The sequence below is a fragment of the Oryx dammah genome, unplaced genomic scaffold (assembly GCF_014754425.2).
Source record: "Oryx dammah isolate SB20612 unplaced genomic scaffold, SCBI_Odam_1.1 HiC_scaffold_29, whole genome shotgun sequence".
Taxonomy (NCBI): Eukaryota; Metazoa; Chordata; class Mammalia; order Artiodactyla; family Bovidae; genus Oryx; species Oryx dammah.
In genome coordinates this window covers 9935195-9952010 of record NW_024070213.1, presented here as the reverse complement: position 1 = coordinate 9952010, position 16816 = coordinate 9935195, and the positions used below count along the sequence as shown (strand labels likewise).

At 51.3% G+C, this 16816-nt stretch overlaps 1 protein-coding gene across 2 annotated transcripts in view; it reads right to left on the bottom strand.

Annotated features, from left to right (window-relative positions):
• The window catches only part of TMEM184B (transmembrane protein 184B), a 51138-nt gene that overhangs the window by 21533 nt on the left and 12789 nt on the right, over nt 1-16816 (bottom strand). For both annotated transcript variants that reach the window (XM_040233308.1, XM_040233307.1), the window contains exons 2-3: nt 2537-2786; nt 831-996 (exon numbers count right to left, since the gene is read on the bottom strand). In XM_040233308.1, the coding sequence (XP_040089242.1) occupies nt 831-996; nt 2537-2728 (358 nt within the window). In that variant the 5' untranslated portion in view covers nt 2729-2786. The remainder of the gene's footprint in view (nt 1-830; nt 997-2536; nt 2787-16816) is intronic.

Sequence of the window (16816 nt, the reverse complement as noted above, 5' to 3'; positions counted from 1 at the left end):
AGTGACGTGTCCACACCACACATGAGAACTGCCCCCTGAAAGGCAGCGAGCTCCTCCCAGGACAAAGCCCTCAGGATTAAGACACACAGGGAGGGAGGCCCAGCCCTGCCACTACACTACCTTACGATACACCCCGGACAAGCCCCTTACCCACCTGCACCTCATGGTACAGGGGTGCATGAAGGCTGTGTGTGGTGGTGCTCAGGCTGCCTCGCAGACCCGGGGCCACGAGGTCACCCCCAAGATTATGCAGATCAGTCAGGGATGAGCTGGGATCCACAGTGATGACACACTCCCTGGGGACCGGTGTGCATGGCTGGGTTTGGGGACCAGGTGCCTGATGCAGGAGTCGATTAACATGCATGAACTGTCCCTCCACCTCCAAGACTTTCTAAACACCTGTCCCTGGGCTGTGGAGCTAAAACACAGGTGGCCCACCCCGCCCTGTCCCTTAACTAACTTATGGTGCAGAGGGCAGGACAGACAGGACCCTCCCTTCCACAGAAGGGAAGCCCTTTCTACCAATGAGCCACTTATTTGCTGCCCCCATCCCCACCAGAGATGCCAGCACTGAGAAAGGAGCCCTGATCCTGGGTGTCTGTGCAGGTGTTTGGGGGCCATTGCGAAGCGTCTCAGCAGGTGACAACTGGTCACACATGTGCTGGGACCTGAAAACCTAGGGATGGAAAACCCTGAAGGGGTTCAAGAAGGGACAGGTGGCCCCTCCAGAAGGAAGCCGGGAAGAGGGTGTTCTACCCCCCAGACAAAGTGGGGGTGCACAGCTCCCAGCCCCCCCACAACCCTCTGGCTGCCGCCCGAGCCGTCCTCACCCTCGTAGCAGTCGCGCACGGTGCCGAAGTACACGTAGTACTGGTCGTTGGTGAAGAAAAGGAGGCTGAGCCAGGAGTCGAAGGCGTAGATGGGCACAATGAAGAGGATGCGGACGATGTAGCGCTGCTCGTTGGGGCAGCTGTAGCAGCGCAGGTGCATGTAGATCTGGGGGCGGAGGGGGCCGGTCAGCCGGAGCCCCAGAGCCCATGGCCCACCCGCTCCATGGGAGAGGAGCCCGCCCGAGTCCGGCTCTGCCCTCCGCTGGCACAGGGACCACCCCATAACTCAGCCCTGAGCCTCTGCGTCCTTCTCTCTCCACTGTGATGACACACACTTCCCAGGTGAGGCTATTGTAAGCATCCGACCAAGGGGTGCATGAAGCCCGCAGGCTGCGTGCGGTGGTGCCCAGGCTGCCTTGCAGACCCAGGGCCACGAGGTCACCCCCAAGATTATGCAGCTCAGTCAGGGATGAGCTGGGACCCACAGTGATGACACGCTCCCTGGGGACTGGGATGTGTGCATGGCTGGGTTTGGGAGCCAGGTGCCTGATGCAGGAGTCGATTGACATTCATGTACTGTCCCTCCACCTCCAGGACTTTCTAAACACCTGCCCCTGGGGTGAGGAGCTAACACACAGGTGTTCAGGTGGTGGCCCACCCTGCCCTGTTGCTTAACTAACTTATGGTGCAGAGGGCGGGACAGATGGGACCCTCCCTTCCACAGAAGGTGGAAGTCTTTTCTGGCTGAGTGGCTGCAGCGACAGCTTCATTCTGGGTTTCACTTTCCCATCTGTTGAACAGGGGCAGCGCTGCCTGCCTCGCTGGCAAGTTGGGAGAATGCAACGCAGTTTTTAGAAAGCAGGGGAAAAAATAAAAGCTGCACACAAATGCCAAGAAAGGCTCTAACCACGATGCCACAGTCCCAGCAGCCAGAGTCTCCCTCATCCCAGCTCCCATGACTTCATGCTTGGCCCAGCCAAGCCCTGTGCTCGGGAGGAGGAAAACGAAGTGTTTCCCATCTGTTGTGAGCCAGCCGCCTGGGAAGCAATCGAGTTCTAGGAGGGACGGGGAACCCTGGGACCGGGAACCCTGGGACTGGAACAGGCTCAGCCTCCCTCTTCACGGAGCAGCCTTCAAACCTTCTTCCTTGGGCAGCCAAGGCACGTCCCCACCCACAGCAGCCTCCCCTGGGATGGCGAGCCCAGGGGATGGGGACCTTGACTCCCATCCCAGCTCTGCCACCAACTTGTATGTGACTAGGCTAGTGTCCCCTCCCTCGTTCCTCTCTGGGTCTCAATTTTCTCATCTGCAAAGGAGTCACTGCCACTCTGTACACAGTTCCCAGGCTCCCCTATAGCTTGGGCTGGACACGTGACCAGTTCTGGCCCATGGAAGGTGGGCCTTTTCTGGTTGAGAAGGTTAAATATTCAGAGTACCTTCTACACACACCCCTCCCTGCAGTTGTCAGACAGATGGTGTCTTGCAACTGTAAGATGCTGGAGCCACAGAATGGAAACTGACTGACACTGGGCTGGCTGGCAAGAACCCTACTCCCCCCGGGAAGCCTCTGAGATTCTGGGCTTATTTGTTACTGCAGTGTAGCCTGGCCTGGCCTAACTAACACTATGTTGGATGAGAAACCTCTCGGAACCACCGCCCACCTGCCCCGGAAGGCTGGGGCTTGCTGGCTCGCCTGGCCTGGGTACCTGGTGGCAGGTGATGAGCAGGGCTGTCCAAACGAAGAAGCCAGAGATGGCCTGAGCAGCGGTTGTCATCAGGAACACGGGCTGCTCCATGGCCGTGGGGCTGCCCTCAGGGATCACGGAGATGCTGGGCGAGGCTGCTGCCGTCGTGGGCGACGCTGGATCTGGGGCCAGCGCGGCCCCCCTCACGGTCATGGTGCCCGGCAGCAGGGGACTTCCTGAGAGAAAGCCTCAGAATAAACGATGAGCTGGCCTAGAAACAGGGAACCACAATGTTAGCCTCCTTCCAGTGTCAGCAGCAGCACTGGAAAAAACCTTCTAGGCTGTACATCTCCCTTCAAAATGTGACCAGACCCTGAGCATGCCTCACTCCAGCCCCTGGATTAATGGAACAGGCTCCTGACCAATCTCTCTGCTTCTTCCTTGGCCCCACCATCCACATAGAGCAGCAAATGAACCTTCTAAGACATCAGTCAGATTGAGCCCTTCCTCTGCTCAAAAGCCTCCAATGGCTCCTGTCTCCATCAGACTACAAGCTGTTGTCCTTACAGAGGCCCACAGACTGCCTGATGGGCCCTCTGCACTGTCTGATCTCACGTCCATTCCCATCATGATCCTCCAGTCCAGCCACACTAGCCTCCTGTGGCTCCAACATGCCACGCCTGCTCCTGCCACAGGGCCTTTGCACAGCCTCTGCCCCGCCACACAGCAGCTCCCACACACCCTTTAGGTCTCTGTCCTGACCACCCATTCAAATATGACCACCCTCACCCAAGGCGCTTCTGACCTCTTTGCTTTATTTCTCTCCAGAGCACGCATTACCACCTGGCTCCAGCTGACAAACTGTACGTCACTCACGTGTTCATTAGCTGTCTGTCTCCCACACCAGACACTAGCTCCCTGAGGGCAGGGGCCCTGCTCTGCTCAGGACTGGCTCCCTCGGAGCAGCGGTGTCCGGTGACTGTCTGCAGGCTCCGCCCATCTTTACACTTGGGGTCCAGCAGGGTCACTCTAGCCCTGAGGCACCCCCTCTACTGGCAGGTGTATTTCCTCTGCCATTTCTCCCCAGTTTCCCTAACGGCTGACAATTGGTCCTCACCAACCAGCTGTGCTGTGCTGGACATTTTCTGGCCCTTCCCCACCTTCAAACTGCTCACCTTTTAATTTAGCTCACAGACAGCTCTTCCTAAAAGCCTGCCCTGATCCCTTTCCCCATTTAGGTACTTCAATGCATTTCACCCGCCTCTGTGGTCCTACATGACATGCGCTGCTGTCATTTGCTTGCATTTATCCTCCTAAGTCCACGCACTCTTCAAGGCAAGACCACTTTTCCATCTTGGAATCCCCAGCAGCAAGCTTAGCACCAAGACCACTTATAATGTTTATTTTATCATCTGTCGATTTTCACTCCTTATTTCAAAAGGAATTTGAGGTGCGTCAGAGAGAAGCAAAGAGTAGGGTTGAGGCAGCTGACATAAAGGAAGATTCTGGGTGGGGAAAGTAAAGACGGGGTGGCTAGGCCACAGGATGGCACTCCAGTGTCCTGGGCAGTTACCCCACGTGGGCTGCCATGTCAGCCCCACACTTCCTGGTAGCAGCCTCAGTACCTGGGGTAACAAATTAATAGTTTCACGCTGGAAGGAAACCATATATTACAGGAAGAACTGGTATTATGGTTCTCCTGGCAAGTTTACAAACAAGGACCAATGCCAGGCTGGGGGCTGGCACCACTCTCAAAGAGTGAAGCCATTCCATCAGAAGCACCTGGAAAGCTCTAGGAGGACCAGTCACACCCCTCTACAGACTTGCCAAGACCCACAGCCCTGATGGAGTCCCTTTCAGTGCTGACATCTGTTGACAGGTTGGACAACGCCATCCTGGGTCACAGAGCCTCCATGCAGCAAAGGCCCCTGACCAACCTGCCACGGACCAGGTGACCATCCAACCACTGATGCAAACAGATGCGAAGGTGAGAGCAGAAAGAGCTCTGGCTGAGGTTCAAATCTTAGCTCCACCACGACCAGCTGTGTGTCTGCACAGGCTCAGTGGACCCGAGGGTCTCCACTGCCTGACCCAGAAAACGGCCAATCCCCCACACCCAACCATCTCAGCCTGAACCCTGCAGTCAGCCCAGATGACCTCTCCCAGTGCCCTCCCCATCTGAGGCTTCCTGGGGCCTTCCTAGGGTGGATGCTGACCCCAAGATGAAGAGGATTCTTGCCCACATCTCCCCACCCCTCGGCCCCCGTCTGAGTCACGTATGCTCTTAGCTATACGTTTTTACCCTGGAAGAGCCCCCTGTTTCTATTTTCCTGTAAAAATAAACGATCTCTAACGCCCGACTGAGAGAAGAATCTCGATTAAAAACTCAAAACTGGAGAAGGCATCTATATAAAGAAACTCAAAATTGGAGAAGGTGTCTATATAAAGACTGGTGGCGCTTTGAAAAAGAGACACGGTGACAAGTCTAAGAATAGCTCCTGTAAGTATGGTTGCAACATTGAAAACCAGTGCCAGAAATATTTCCTAAAAGAGAAGATTTGGGTTGTAAATCATCATCTTTGTCTGTCATCCCAAATTAAATGAATAAACACAAGGAAATGGGGGGGGGGTTCAGGAAGTGCAGACACGCTTCCATCTTCCCCTTTGTGAGCAAGGGCTGGGTGTGTCAAAGGCTGTTTTGTCCTCAGCTAACAGCGGTGCTGACGGGACTGTGTATAGACTTCCCGAGACGGCGCAACCGCTGAGCTCTGGCCCCGCTAAGGGGTGACCCGCTAGGGCATCTATTCAGTGTGGCCGGTTTCCTGCTGGGCTTTGCTTCCTCTCCCTCAAGTGCTCTCCTTATGTAGGTCATCTAGTTCCCAAGAAGTCCACTCAGAGGGCGAGTGACTTGCCCTCCAATCAGACCCAGGACTTCAACAGAATATGTTCCAGGTGCCTACTGTCTCCCAACGGGGACCCATGGATGGGCCACCCCCACCCCCGCGGGCTCCAGAGCCCCCTTCCAGGACGGGGGTCACGGCCATCTCACCAGGGCCCGACTCCTAGCAGGAAGGGGAGGGAGGTACTTCCCAGGAGGGGAAGCCGCGACCTCGGCGGGCGCTCCTGCAGCCTGACCACCCTGGCCACGTTTCTGACCGTGTCTCGTGCTGGGGCCCCGTGATTTACAGACCACTGACTTCGTTCTCAGGCAGCCCTCGCTGTTTACAAAGCACTTCCCCCCACAGGATCTCATGCCTTTTCTCACAGCAACTCTGAAGTAAGCAGGACTGTCTGCATCTTAGAGATGAGAACAATGTAAAACTGGGTTTTTACAGCTTCCGAAGGTGCCACCAAATGACTCAAGGGCTTTCATTCTGCTGCTGCTGCTGCTGAGTCGCTTCAGTCGTGTCCGACTCTGTGCGACCCCATAGACGGCAGCCCACCAGGCTCCTCCCGTCCCTGAGATTCTCCAGGCAAGAACACTGGAGTGGGTTACCATTTCCTTCTCCAGTGTATGAAAGTGAAAAGTGAAAGTGAAGTTGCTCAGTCATGTCCAACTCTCAGCAACCCCATGGACCCCATGGACCCCACCACGCTCCTCCGTCCATGGGATTGTCCAGGCAAGAGTACTGGAGTGGGGTGCCACTGCCTTCTCCCAAGGGCTTTCATAATAACCCCCAAAATACTTCCGGGGGTACCAACAAACAACTCTAGGATTTTCATAATAACCCCCAAATACTTCAGGCAGTGTTCTGACTTACAGGCACAGGGTCCCCGGCACCGAGAGAGGCAAGTGAAGGCAGCTCTCAAGGGTCGCCCTGCTTCATGGCACTAAACCCCGCAAACTTGGGTGCTGGCAGCAGAGGTGGGCACTGAGTCCCACCCTTTCACACGTGGGACAGGGACCTTCCTGGAAAGGACCTCTGCCTGCCTGGGTCCCGCAAGTGAGCAGGATGCTGGCCTGGTGACACCTCAGACCTGGGAGAAGTGGGGGGTTTTGCTCCCCAGGGGAAAGGACCTCGATAGCTGCCTTTTCTCCACGCAGCCCACACACACCAGAGGGGGGAAGACACACAGATGGAGCTCAGAACCTCAGCTCTGGCAGGAGCCCTGTATGTTCTTGCTGCTAAGTCACTTCAGTCGTGTCCGACTCTGTGCGATCCCATAGACCACAGGCCACCAGGCTCCCCCGTCCCTGGGATTCTCCAGGCAAGAACACTGGAGTGGGTTGCCATTTCCTTCTCCAATGCATGAAAGTGAAAAGTGAAAGTCAAGTCGCTCAGTCATGCCCGACTCTTAGCGACCCCATGGACTGCAGCCCACCAGGCTCCTCCGCCCATGGGATTTTCCAGGCAAGAGTACTGGAGTGGGGTGCCATTACCTTCTCCCTGTATGTTCTTAATCGACTGAAATTAAACTGCCAGGGTCGTGGCAGAGAGCCTGAGGGGAGACAATGGAGTCATCTTTCCAGCAAACACGACCTGAGGCCTCTGGACACTGTGCTGGGCATGGAAGACCAGGTTCAAGGACTCATGGCTCCTTTACACGCCTGCTCTACGTGACTGGAGAGGCCTGGAGAGGCCTGGAGGCCTTGCCCCCACCACATTGCACAAGGGAGTGCCCACTACCCAGGGAGCCCTGAGGAAGTGCCAATCACCTTGGCAAAGGCTGCGGAGAGGGGTCGGGAAAGGCTTCAAAGTGGCAGGGGCTTTGGGCAGAGCTTCAAGGAGCATACCCAAGCCCCAGCTGTGAGGTCACCAAGCCGAGTTCCTACTGGACTCCACCACCTGCAAGCTTGACTTCATGTCTCAGAGCTTCAGTTGCTTCATCTATAATATTTAAGGGTAATGACATCATTGTCGGGGGAGTTTCCACTTTACACAAGTCCCATTAGTAAAGCGAGACAGAATGCAACCAAAAAATGAATATTTTGCAACTCCTAATACAAACAATGGACACAGATATGGATCATCATATCATCATTTTATCATCAGTGGATGATAAAACCACTGGGTGAGCTACTGGGGAATCTGATAAGGGATGAAACAAGCCACAGTCAAGGTCAACGTCACTGAAGAGGGGCGTGGGGTACACAGGACACACACGCACCATCTAGGAAGGACCCTCACCCCAAAAGTGAACTGGAATCAAAGCAAGTCCCTAGAACTAACCACCAGTATCCAGGAGATACAGAGGGGAGCACAACAGGTGAAATGATACCACGAGGAAGCAGCAGCAAAGCCGACCATGGGACCATCTACAGGACGAAGGGCCTGGTTTCTCCCAGGAATCGATGGCTTATAAACAAAGGTTGCTGGGGGGGCAGTAACAGAAGAGGCCAAGGAGACATTACAACTAAACGCAACGTGTGGACTTTGTTGAGTCTCTGTTAACAGACCAGTGATTTGAAAAGATATCTTTATGGATACGTGTACACGTATGACTGAGTCCCTTTGATGTCCACCTGAAACTATCACAACATTGTTAGTTGGTTATATTCCATATAAAATAAGAAGTCAAAGAAAATAAAAAATAAATTAAAAATAGAAGGAGACATCTTTGAAACAGATGGCACACAAGAATCCCTGCCAATTTTGCTAGGGGCATGTGTTAAGTCGCTTCAGTCATGTCCAGCTCTTTGTGACCCTAGGGACCACTGTCCATGGGACTCTCCAGGCAAGAATTCGGGTGTGGACTGCCATTTCCTCCTCCAGGGGATCTTCCCTCCCAGGGATCGAACCTGCATCTTCTGCATTGGCAGGTGGGTTCCTCACCACTGAGCCACTTTGGAAGCCCACTTTAGGTGCACGGTAGCTTTGCAAAAATAAAAGTGTTTATCAATGGAGGAAGAATAATCATTTCAATAAATAGTACTAGCTAGAACAACTGGATATCCAGAGACCAAAAAAAAAAAAAAAAAAAAAGAACCTTAACCTAAACCTTACACCATACACAAAAATTAATTTAAAATGGATCATGGATTTAAATGCAAAATGTAGGGACTTCCCTGGTGTCTCAGTGCATAGGAATCCACCTGCCAACGCAGGGGGCATGGGATCCCTTGCCCAGGAAGATCCTATATGTCACAGAGCAACTAAGCCCACGCGCCACAACTAGCCTTACTCTAGAGACCAAGAGCTGCAACCACCGAAGTGTGTACACCCTGGAGCTCATGCTCCACAGCAAGAAAAACCACAAGGAGAAGCCCGGGCACCTCAACAAATACTAGCCCCCACTCACCTTGACTACAGAAAGCCCACGTAAGAAGCAACAAAAATTCAGCGCAGTCAAAAATAAAATAATAAATCATTTTTTTAAATGCAAAATATAAGACTACAAACCTTTTAGAAGACATAGGAAATCTTTGAAACACAGGGCTAGGTGCAGCCTTCTTAGACTTAACACCAAAAGCATGACCCTGTAAAAGGAAAAACTGACTGGACATCACCAAAAGTAAAAACTTTCATGCTGTGACTATGTGAACAGCATGAACAGACAAGCCACAGAGCGGAAGAAAATATCTTTGAGCCACATATCCAACAAATAACCAGCATCTGGAATATAAAATATAGCAAGAATGCTCAAAGCTCAACAGTAAACAAACAAACAAACAATTCAGTCAGAAAATTCACAAAAGATACAGACAGACACTTCACACAAGAAGAAGCATGGCCAACATGTAAATGGCTGTTCAACATTAGCAATTAGGGAAATGCAAACTAAAACCATAATGAAGTATCACTCAGTTCAGTTCAGTAGCTCAGTCGCTCTTTGCGACCTCATGAATCGCAGCACGCCAGGCCTCCCTGTCCCCACATATAAATACGAAATAGTGACATCAAATGTAGGTGAGGATGCAAAGAAACTGGCTCACACATACATTCCTGGAGGCAGTATGAGAAGGTAGAGCCGTGCTGGAAGAGTCTGGCAGTTTCTTATAAAACTAACACGCACTTACCACACAACTCGGTAATCACTCTTAAACATTTATCCTAGAGAAATGAAAATGTACATTCACACAAGATGCATGTGTGTAGCCGTCCACTCCTTGTACTGTATTTTATTGGACAGGTCAGACTCGCCGGGGCTGGGGTCCACAGGCCCGGCGAGGGTATGTCAGTGTCACTGGATGTCAAACAGTAATAAATTAAACCTCCAACAAAAAAAAAAAAAAACAAAAACCTATACACGAAATGTTCACAGCAGCTGCCTTTGTAACTGTCATGGAAACATGGAAACAATCCAAATGTCCTTCTACAGGTGAAAGGTTAAACTTTTGGTACATCCAGATCATGGAACACCACTCAGCAACAAAGAGGAACAAACTATTGATACAGGCAGCAGTCTAAACGGATCTCGAAGTATTGTTTAGTGAAAACAGTCAATCTCAAAATATCACATACTGCCTGGTTCCATTTATGTAACATACTCAAGACAACAAATCTATAAAGATGGAGAACAGATCAGTGGTTGACCGAGGCAGCAAGGAAAGTGGGCGCACAAATACAGGGAGGGAAACACAGGAGTTCCCTCCAGGCGGAGAGATACTTTGTATCTTGAAGTGGTGGCGGCTACACCAGACTACAGGTGAAAACTGCAGAAAAGGACACACACAGGAAAACAGTGGGAACTGAGGAAGGTCTGTCGTCCGTTGCCTAGTTGGGCTTCCCTGGTGGCTCAGCAGTAAAGAACCCGCCTGCGATGCAGGAGATGCAGGTTTGATCCCTGGGTCAGGAAGATACCCTGGAGGAGGAAATGGCAACCCACTCCAGTATTCTTGCCTGGGAAATCCCATGGACAGAGGAACCTGGTGGGCTACAGTCCATGGACTGTAGAGTCAGACACAATTTAGCGCCTAAACAACTGTTGCCTAGTGAACAGTACCATAGAGACTTCCCTGGCGGTCCAGTGGCTAAGACTCCATGCTCCCAAGGCACCGGTCCCGGGTTCCAATCTCTGGTCAGGGCACTAGATCCCACATGGAGCAACTAAGAGTTTTCAAGGCTCAACTAAAGATCTTACATGCTGCAACTAAGACCCAGCACAGCCAAACAAATAAATATTTTCAAAAAATAGTACTATACTAATGTCCACATCCTGGTTTTGATATTGGCCTACAGCAATTTTGAGATGTTAGCCTTGGCAGAGGAAGGGTACATGGGGTTTTATGTACTATTTTTGCAACTTCCTATAAGCTTATAATTATTTCAAAATGTAAAAGGTTTTAAAAGGTCCTTATCAAGTAGAGATGCATACTGAACTACTTCAGGATGAAAAAGAACATGACAGCTGGGATTTTGCTCTTTGGAAAGGGGGAGAGAGACAGATGCCGACAAGACTGCCAGATGTCACTACCTGTTGCAGCTGAGTGACTGGCAGGTAGGAACATAGTCTTCTAGGTGATCTACTTCCCTGCATAAGACACTTTGCATAACAGAACAGGAGAACTTTCCCACCAAATTTGTAATGAGATGGGCACTGATTCAGGAAAGCATCTCTATCAGAGATTTACCAGTTGGTTATCTCGTAGAATGGAAAAGGAAATGGCAAGCCACTCCAGTATTCTTGCCTGGAAAATTCCATGGACAGAGAAGCCTGGTAGTCTACAGTCCATGGGGTCGCAAAGAGTTGGACACAACTGAACGACTTCACTTTATCTTGTAGAAATACAATCAAAAAGATTTGTCAAACGTAATCACTGACCTCAACACATCTTTCTTTAACAACAACAACAACAACAACAAAGTTCTACTTGTCCATTTTTCCCCTGTGACCATTGGCTGTCAGAGATATGCTTCCCCAGATGTTTCAAAAACATCTTTTGGTGCTATTTTAGTGGCAGTCATGTCCGACTCTTGTGACCCCATGGACTGTAGCTTGCCTGGCTCCTCTGTCCATGAGACTTCCCAGGCAAGAATACTGGAGTGGGTTGCCATTTCCTTCTCCTGGGGATCTTCTTGACCCAGGGATCAAACCTGCATTTCCTGCATTAGCAGGCGGGTTCTTTACCACTGAGTTAGGAGGGAAGCCTAATAACATCTTTAAGCATGTTTAACATGTCCCTCACAGCAAAGGCTTGTTATCAGTCAATGAGAAAGGAACTGCTCTTTAAAAGAAACCTCAGTTAGGGCAGAGGTTTCCAGAAAAGTATATATAAAACACTTCTCCTGTTACAAGAGTATGTCACCCAAAACAATATGCTGAAACTTAAAAAAAAAAAAAAAAGCTCAGAACTGAGCTAAAAGCCTACGTAACAGAATTTTCTAATCTGTTTAAAAATTTCCAAAGCATCTGAGTGGGTTTTGGACTCATGCGTTAAGAACTTTAAAATACCTTCCATTTAGTTTACAGGAACATCTGATTGGCCTCGGGGAGGATGGAAATGTACTAGCCAAATTTCAACAAATCCTCTGCATACTCGTGCATGGGATGGAAAAATGAGTAACCCGATTTAGAAAACAAGCCAGTGATGCGTTTCCTCTGTGTGCAGCTACGTGTCCAAGGCAGGGATCTTTTTCAGGGAGGGCAGCCATTAAAACGAAGTGTCTAAACAAACTGGTCTCTCCCACAGCATCAGAGCACAGTTTCCAAAAATAAGTACGTGAAGCCAGAAGGTTTTTGAACTACTAACAATTTTTAATTTTAAAGAATCATTACATCTTTAACTCATCTTCTCATTTCCAGTTTTAGTGTAGGTTTTATGATACATGTATTGTAACAGTGTATCTTTACAGTTTTTGTGTAAACACTAGCTTCCCCAGTGGCTCAGCAGTAAAGAATCTGCCTGCCAACACCATGAGGCGCGGGAGACCTGGGTTCAATTCCTGGGTTGGGAAGATCTCCTGCCAGAGGAAATGGCACTCAACTGAGTGACTAAGCGCGTAATGTGTGTGCGTGTGTTAGTCGCTCAGTCGTGTCTGACTCTTTGAGACCCCATGGACTTTAGCCCACCAGGCTCCTCTGTCCATGGAATTCTCCAGGCAAGAATACTGGAGTGGGTTGCCATTTCCTTCTCCAATAATGGGGGCCCATGCCCCCAAAGGTCTTCTACTGATAGGGACGTGTGAGTAAAGAAAGTCTGGAGTGATGCTGTAAGCAGTGGGAAAAGCCAGTCACTGACACGGCTACTAACTTTCTCTTCAGTCCCTCTGCTTCTGTCTCCCCGCCTCCCTCAGCCCCAGGCTGAACCAGAATGAAAGCACAGTCAAGGCCTGGTCCTGCCTCTCTCTTCCAGCAGCCCACCTACCAGCAAGGTGGCTCCAGACGTGGGCCTTATTCGCCTGCCCCTGCTGCACTCGGTTGTAGGCTCTGAGTCAGGGAAGCCGGGCTGGAACCTCGGTGCCGCTACCCAGCAGTGACTGGGCAGGTGACCGAATTGGTTTTCTGGGTGCACCATGCTGTAAGCAGGACCCTTGAGCCAAAGGAGTTTACCAACTCAAGAGTTGTTCAGATTTAAGGAAGGATTGTGGTGCTGTATTGGTTGGATGGCATCACTGACTCGATGGACATGGGTTTGGGTGGACTCCGGGAGTTGGTGATGGACAGGGAGGCCTGGCGTGCTGCGGTTCACGGGGTTGCAAAGAGTCGGACACGACTGAGCGACTGAACTGAACCGAACCGTGGTGCTGTATGGGCTTCCCTGGTGGCTCAGATAGCAAAGCGTCTGCCTGCAATGCGGGAGACCCAGGTTAGATCCCTGGGTTGGGAAGATCCCCTGGAGAAGGAAATGGCAACCCACTTCAGTACTCTTGCCTGGAAAATTCCATGGACAGAGGAGTCTGGTAGGCTACAGTCCATGAGGTTGCAAAGAGTCAGACTTCACTTTCTTTTTCTTTCTATGAGCTTCCTAGGTGGCACTAACGGTAAAGAACCCATCTGTCAGTGGAGTAGACAGAACAGACTTGGGTTCAGTCCTTGGGTTGGGAATATCCCCTGGAGGAGGAAAGGGTAGTCCACTTCAGTATTCTTGCCTGGAGAATCCCATGGACAGAGGAGCCTGGTGGGCTACAGCCTGCCACTAAGTCGTTTCAGTTCAGTTGTGTCTGACCCTGTGTGACCCCACAGACAGCAGCCCATTGGGAGTGGGTTGCCATTTCCTTCTCCAATGCATGAAAGTGAAAAGTGAAAGTGAAGCCGCTCCAATCGTGTCCGACTCTTCATGACCCTCTGGGCTCCCATCGGACACGACTGGAGCGACTTTAGCACGCGTGCATAGTGCTGTATATACTGCTTATGTGCTAACACCCCTAGAGGGGTCTGGGTGGCACCCCCAAATCAAACACATAGCATTTCCACAGAGAAAGGTGAGATATTTTTAAAGACCATAATTAGTCTCGCATCAATTCAGGTCAGATTTTTGCCACAAAATTAGTTTGCTGCAGACTTAGGAAGAACCTTTGGGATTTCAAGCGTTCTGGATTCCAGAAAGGAGGAGAAGGGACACGGCCCTGGACCATCCTCCAACGCTTTGGGGAGTGATGCTCCAGGAAGCAGGAATCAAGTGCGGTTTATGTTTTCACTTCTCTTCAAACATGCCAACATCCCTCCTCCTGATCTGAAATTCTCTGAGAATGCATTAGGCTTTGATGGTGGTATGCAGAGGTCCAGAGCCCTTGGCAGCCAAGGCCCCAGCCTCCCTCCCTGCCTCTTCCTTGAGTGCTGGCAACACAGGGTCCCTCCACATGTGGCCTGGCCCCGGTCCCAACAACACACCCTCCTCTCAGCCCTGGTCCTTGTGGCAAGTGACCACTTTCACCCACGAGCCATCCTCAGCATCACAACCTCCGTGAGGGCTGGCCCACTCCCTCCCAGCTATCTCCATGAGGTTTGTTCTGACAGTGTTCCCGTCTCCCCACACCTGAGTCATCTATCTCTCGGCCTGGCATAGCACCAGATACACAGCAGGGACCTGGAAGAGAAGGATAAATCAGATAACTGATGAATGCCAGGCATTAAGCCACATAATGCAGGCTGCCAGCTTTCTGTCACTTGGTCCCTTCCTCGCCATTCAGAGTTCTGCTGAAGGACCTCGATGTTTGGCTGGAGGAAGGGATAGGCCAGGGCAAAGGATGGAGGCTGAGTCACGCTGTCTCACACACGTCTTCCAACGTGGAGAGGCCACACCACTGAGGGCAAAAGGATTTATCCCAAGTCCTCCATCAGAACTTAGTCTACCTGGTGTGAGCAACAAGAAGGTGAGAACATGCCAAGATAGGGATGTTTGAACCAACTGGCACAAGATAGCAAAATGTTCTAGCTGCTTTCAGAAGGAGGAGGCTCCCAATCAAACAGGGCTAGAGGTCTCCTGGTGCAGGGACACTGGTTGAGGAACCTCTGGAGGGTGGTTTACTCTTTCTTGTCTTCTCCCTAGTCAGCCTGCAAGCCTGTGGAGGTCAGAGGTCATGTCTCATGTGCAGCTCTGATCTCTAGCACCTACCTCAGAGCCTGGATGTGGTCAGCACTCAACAGGCTTTGGCTGGATAAGGGCGGGAGAAACCAAATGAATGTTCGGGCTCTGCAACTCCTTCCAATTCTAACATCCTATGATACCTCCCACCAGCCCTGTACCAACCCCCAGGAACAACACCTTCTCCTGTGCCACCCGCCCCCGGATCTTTACCACCACCCCCTCCTCCCTGCCTCTGTAGCTGTCACCCCTTCTATGGACCATTAGTTTTTACGTGGCATGTCCTCCCTGGCCTTTCCCATTATCTACCGCAACTGGCATTAAATCTGTTCCCTTAACATCCTGAGTCGGGCTCCATGAGGGCAGGGACTAAGTGCCACGATGAAATGTGCCTGCTGAATGACTGCTGTGGGGGCATGGTGACAAGCACACTCAGCCGAGGTGCACCCAGAGCAGGATACTGTCAGGTGAGGGGCGTGGCGTCCTGACTGGCAGGTGGCCCTCTGCAGTTGACAAGGCACTCCTGACAGCCGTGGGGAGTGGGTTTTATTGGAGTCGCAGCATCTTGGCAGGGTAACAGGGTCTTCTGGAAGGGCCTCGGGGAGCAGCAAGCCACAAGACTGGACAGAACTCCCCTGGCAGGTGCAGAAAGCCCGGCTTCAGGGGACTGGGGGAACAGGGTCAGGCAAACCCAGCACACAAGCGAGGAGTGCTGGCTTATGAGCGTCCTCCACACCTCCTATCAGCCCCCAGAAGGGCACCTGAGATCACAGGATCAGAGTACAGGGAGATGGGGGCGCCTCAAGTAAAACTCAACCAGGCCCTGGCAAGCTTTGATGAACTACGCCACAGCTTAGCAACCAACTTGGAGTGACGCAAATGCTCACGGCTGCTAATACAGCCCCACCCTGTCCTTCTCTGGGAAAGACATCTTCTGGCTGACTCCCGTTCTGAAGACACCCACCTTTTCCAGAAAAGCTACGGAGCTATGTATAGTCCCCAGACTCAGCCACCTGCCTTGAAACTAGGTATTTCACCATCTCACCCAGATTTTATTCTATCATTTCACTTCCTGCTTGGGCGATACCTCGCTGTTTTGTGTCTCCTACAGATTTTCTGTGTGGAAGGCATCCCAAAGATATTCACCTGAACTTGCAAATATTTTACCTTAAATGGCCAAAGGAACCTTGCAGGTGTGGTTAAGGCTCTTGAGATGAAGAGATTATCCCAGATTATTTGAGTAGGCCAGACAGAATCACAAGGGTCCTTACAAGAGGGGAAAAGAAAGGCTTTGACGCCGAAGGAAGGGCCCTGAGCCAAAGAACGCAAGTGGCCTCTAGAAGCTGGAAAAGGCAAGGAAATAGATTCTCCCCCATCGAGCCTTCAGAAGGAATGGGGCCCTGCCAACGCCTTGACTTCAGAGCCGTGAATACATTTCAGACTTCTGACTGCAAAACCAGAAGAGAACAAATTCATCTTTTAAGTCACTAAATTGCTGGCAGTTTGTGAGAGCCGCAGTGGAAACTTGATACACCTAGTTTACAGATGAGGCAAACAGGGGTCTGGAGGGCTAAGGCCATCTACCCATAGAATCCTGGCAAAAGGCTCCTCACGCTGCCAGCGCCGTCCTGCCAGGCCCCGGATTTCCAAGGGCTGTTAAATGTTAAAGAGCCGTGAGCTCTGGAGTTAGACAGCAGGACTTGACTTCCAGGCCCATCACGTACTCACTCTGTGTCTGTGGGCAAGTTACACAACCTCTCCTTGCTGCAGCTTCCTCAGTGGTAAGATGGGGCTGCAGCCACCCTTAGGTTCGAGAGAACTGCAGGGAATAAATAAACAAGTTACGACACAGCACCGAGGACAGGGTCAGGAGGGCATGGCGTTATCCGTGACAA